This window comes from Triticum urartu, chromosome 3A, assembly GCF_056163025.1.
Source record: "Triticum urartu cultivar PI428250 chromosome 3A, HENAU_Tu73, whole genome shotgun sequence".
NCBI classification, from domain to species: Eukaryota; Viridiplantae; Streptophyta; class Magnoliopsida; order Poales; family Poaceae; genus Triticum; species Triticum urartu.
The window spans coordinates 490,570,570-490,574,489 of NC_141875.1; the positions used below are offsets into that span (position 1 = coordinate 490,570,570).

General features: G+C 48.1%; 1 protein-coding gene across 1 annotated transcript; it reads right to left on the minus strand.

Moving 5' to 3' along the window:
• Positions 1–1,037: 1,037 nt before the first annotated feature.
• Positions 1,038–3,497, minus strand: LOC125548549 (uncharacterized). The gene is made up of 9 exons (XM_048712124.2): positions 3,126–3,497; positions 2,867–2,943; positions 2,498–2,726; positions 2,239–2,393; positions 2,102–2,147; positions 1,919–2,010; positions 1,733–1,829; positions 1,579–1,635; positions 1,038–1,469 (listed from the first exon to the last, which is right to left on the minus strand). Exons 1-9 carry the CDS (start codon positions 3,441–3,443, stop codon positions 1,362–1,364), a joined length of 1,179 nt encoding a protein of 392 aa, XP_048568081.2. The 5' UTR covers positions 3,444–3,497; the 3' UTR covers positions 1,038–1,361.
• Positions 3,498–3,920: the final 423 nt, after the last annotated feature.

The following is a 3,920-nucleotide window of genomic DNA, read 5'->3' on the forward strand; positions in this document are numbered from 1 at the left end:
CACATACCCCCTGAACTCTCAGATTTCGAGCACATCACCCCCCAACTGTGAAACCGGGTTCTTAATCCTGTGGACTGTCCAATACCACACAAATCACCCCCTGATGGCGTTTTGGGTGGTTTGAGACGCCGGGTTTGCACACGTGGCGGCCAGTTTCTGACAGAGAAAAAGGGGTTCCAACTAAGGAGATGCAGTTTTCAGGTGACGCGGCCGCCACGTGTGCAAAACCGGCGTCTCAAACCACCCAAAACACCATCAGGGGGTGATTTGTGTGGTATTGGAGGATTAAGAACCCGGTTTCACAGTTGGGGGGGGGGGGGGGGGGGGGGGAGGGGGTGATGCGCTCGAAATCTGAGAGTTCAGGGGGGTATATGGACTTCTTTCGTTACATCTCTCGCTATCCCACCTATCTTAGCTCGCATCCACAGTTTGAATTCTTCATTTATGCATCGTGTAACCATGTAAGGCATAGTTGCTTTTCGTTCCAGCCAGATGCAGCGTAACACAAGGCAAACCAGAGTGTTTATCTTCCTACGTCTTCCACCAAAAATTGCATTGCTCAGGCCTGAATTTTTTCCTCCGGGGTCGGCGTAAACCTATGGAGACGCCAAGGCAGGAGAACGCTGTACCAAATCTCTAGCGAAGGAGCAACTGAGGAGCATGTGATTTAAATCTTCCTCCTCCTGGCAACACAGAACACAACACTCGGGATGCTCGAGTTGCCGCCTGGCGATCAACAGTCCAAAGGCGATTGTGAAGCAGTAGCCATATGAAGATTTTGATCTCTAATGGATTTGGAATGTTTCCTGCCTGTCCGATCCGACATGTCGGACGCATCCGGGCGCCCCTATATCCAACCCACATATGAGCTGGGCATTGGGGGGTGCCCGGTCAGCCTGGACTTTTGGTCTGAGTTTGCCAGGTCTTGTTGGGTCAAAGTTTTCTGTCCGGACAGTGCCGAGCCCAACCGCCGGATGTTTGGTGCCGAAACGGGGGCTCTAGCTGTAGATGCTCTAATTGTATTGCACACCATCTCATGAAAAATGGAATTGCTACTCATTCATTTTGGATCGTGTCTTTCACATGTGAAAAATCCTGCTGTACTTGGAGAAGAACGAAATATACTTTGGGATGCAAAAAAGGTGGATTCACCGCTGAAGAAGCGAACGCATCTCTGTTTGTCAGTTTACAGAAAAACTGCAGATTCTTTCCTAGTGCTAACAGAGAGCTACTGCGCCGTGGCGCCCAATATTTCTCCGTTGCAACCCAACCGTCCTATCACCGGTTTCCGGATCAGGCAGTTGGTCGATGTCATCTTCTGCATCTCCCGGTCCTCACAAATGAACCTGGCTTGTCCTCCTTCAACTGAAACCTGAAGCTACGGCGGCACGGGAGACCTTCGGGCTAGGATTCTGAACTAGCACCAGCAACGGCTGTGAAGAGTAGCACGCGTCGGCATGAGAAGTCCTCTGCAGTACCACCAGGTGTTAGATTTAAATGCGATAAGTCTGCGATCATAACGTTCTAGAACAAAAATGATGAATAAATAGCTGAATTAATATGTGCAGTGTTGCCTACCACTCCAACATGCCACTGGTCCGAGACGAGGCCTCTGAAATCGGCTGCATCCATCTCCTGCGTCGTTACAGTAAGCACGGGCTTTTCAGTCGAGTTTTTCAGACCACAAGAACACAAGATGCTAAAGAAATGAACTGAGGTTAGGTGACCATACCACGCTGTAAATGGGTGGCATGGTAATCTCCCAGTTTGACTTCATCAAGGGCATGACCGGCAGGTGGAGTGATGCTTCAGGGATCCTGAAGTTCCACCTGAACATTTGGAATTCATGTCACATTTCAGCTCAAGATGGTGTTTCGGTTGCTTCTAACGACCCTGTCTGTCGATAATCTGTACTCACCCAATGTACATGAAGATGCAGAACTGCACCCATTCGCGTACCAACACGCGGAACCAGTAGTTATCCGGCGTATCATCAGCCCTCATGTACACCTGAACACACAAATGGCATTATCACAGTTCAGTAAACATTGTCACTGTTTGTACCATAAGAAAATGCCGTGCATGGGCAGTCCATAGTTACCATGATGAATGCCACTGCTGCCACCTGCATTGTACCCTGAAATCTCCTGAAGAGAAGAAAACAAGGAGCTAAGCACATGAGTTATTATTTTAAGAGTAAAATACTGTAAGTGTTGGTCAGGAATAAGGACTGCTTACTTAAACATTGTGTACTTGGTGTTGAGTGTCCCATGCAGTGAATGGATGTCTTCCTCCTCCACGAAATTAAGCTGCTCACGCAGAACCAGCAGGCACTGCGACGTGCGGCGGAATATGATGTAGAATGACGCGAAGTAGTTCATCAGAAGAAAACCCTGTTCCAAAATCAGAGCACAGTTTCTCATCATCTGGCTTCTTAGATAGCTAATTGTATAGAATCCCCAAACAAATAAATCGCAGAAGAAGACAGACGGCTTACGGTGAAATAAGGGACTGCGGCTTTATAGCCTATGAGGCTAAGGTAGAGGAGGCATCCGAGCCCCGCAGTCGTGCGTCTCTCCCTGATGGAGAGGCGCTCGTACATGATGCAGTAACCGTGGGAGATGAGCATGAAGGAGACGAAGGAGGCCGTCTGGAAGAGGATCCCCGTCACGTACACGCCGAACGACATCCACAGCGAGCATGTGTGAAGGTGTACGCACGAGTACCTGCAGACACGCCACCCAAATTCAGACCTTCTGCAGCAGCTTCAGGGGCTTGTTCACATTTTTTCAGATTTGAAAGTTGCCAAACTGAACCTAGTGAAATGAAAGGGAAAAAAGATCCAAAAAAGAATCAGACTGCTCACCAGAACAGAAACGAGAGTGCCATTTGCAAAGCTTTGATCAGGGGAACCAAGGCCAGGATCCATTGAAGGTTATTCGCCTGTTGTAAAAAAGAAACAAAATTATAGAACTAACCAACAACGGAATTACGAAAGCAATATCCCCTGTCAATTTAATCAGACGCCCAAGGCAGGGTTTACATACTGAAAATTCTGTTTAAAGTTCATATAGTTCTGGAAGAAGAAGAAAATTGTTGAAATTAAAAGGCAGGATTCGACAGACCTGGAAGTGCCGATTCCTCCATGAGCTGAAGGCCCAGGAGATCCCCGACGCCGCCCATATCGCCAAGAAGCCGAGGTAGAGCGACGGGAGAGGCTGGTAGGCGCTGCTCAGCGCCGGGAGAGAAGACGACGAGGCCTCCTGCATCTTCTTGCACGGGCAACCGACCACTGGCAATGCAGAGAAACACGAAGAAGATCTTGGCGAAGATGGGAAGGGACGAATCACAGAGGCTTGAACAGATTTACTGATGATGGATTGGAGCAGCAGTGTGCGTAGATAGATAGATAAATAGCCAGGGCTTGGATTTGATTTTATCATGGCAACGGTGCGGTAATGGGTTTGGCGTCTGGGGGAAGGGGAGTACGTGCGCTCCCTCTTTTTCTCACCAGAAGCGTTATGGGAGTGTAGGAGTAGTTAGGGTTGGTTGCTTATTGGAGGGAAAATACTACTAAAGGCAACGGCTCTATTCGTGTCTCACAAATTAAACAAAATTTATTCTCTTCTTTCTTTTTGAGCCGAAAATTATTCTCTTCGCTTTGGTGTTGTTGTTGACTTGTGCCTGGAATAAAAACATCTGTACGCGTACGTGTGCATTCCTTTGGCCCAAGGGTGTCAAGTACACCTTTTTTGGGGGGCAAGGCAATTTGACTTTGGCCCAAGGACGATCATGATACACTTTGGTTTGACTTTGGACTGACATGTAGGGTCCAGAGTATGGTATGAGATCGTAATAGTAGGTAGTAGAAATGAGAGAAGAAAAAGCTTGCAGGCCTGTATAACAGGGAACGAAGAAAG

Coding starts and splice junctions, on each gene's coding strand:
- LOC125548549 (XM_048712124.2), bottom strand. CDS start 3,443: ATGATAAAATCAAATCCAAGCCCTGGCTATTTATCTATCTATCTACGC. Junction 2,394..2,497: donor CCGCAGTCCCTTATTTCACC/GTAAGCCGTCTG, acceptor ATTTTGGAACAG/GGTTTTCTTCTGATGAACTA. Junction 1,636..1,732: donor TGCCACCCATTTACAGCGTG/GTATGGTCACCT, acceptor GTAACGACGCAG/GAGATGGATGCAGCCGATTT.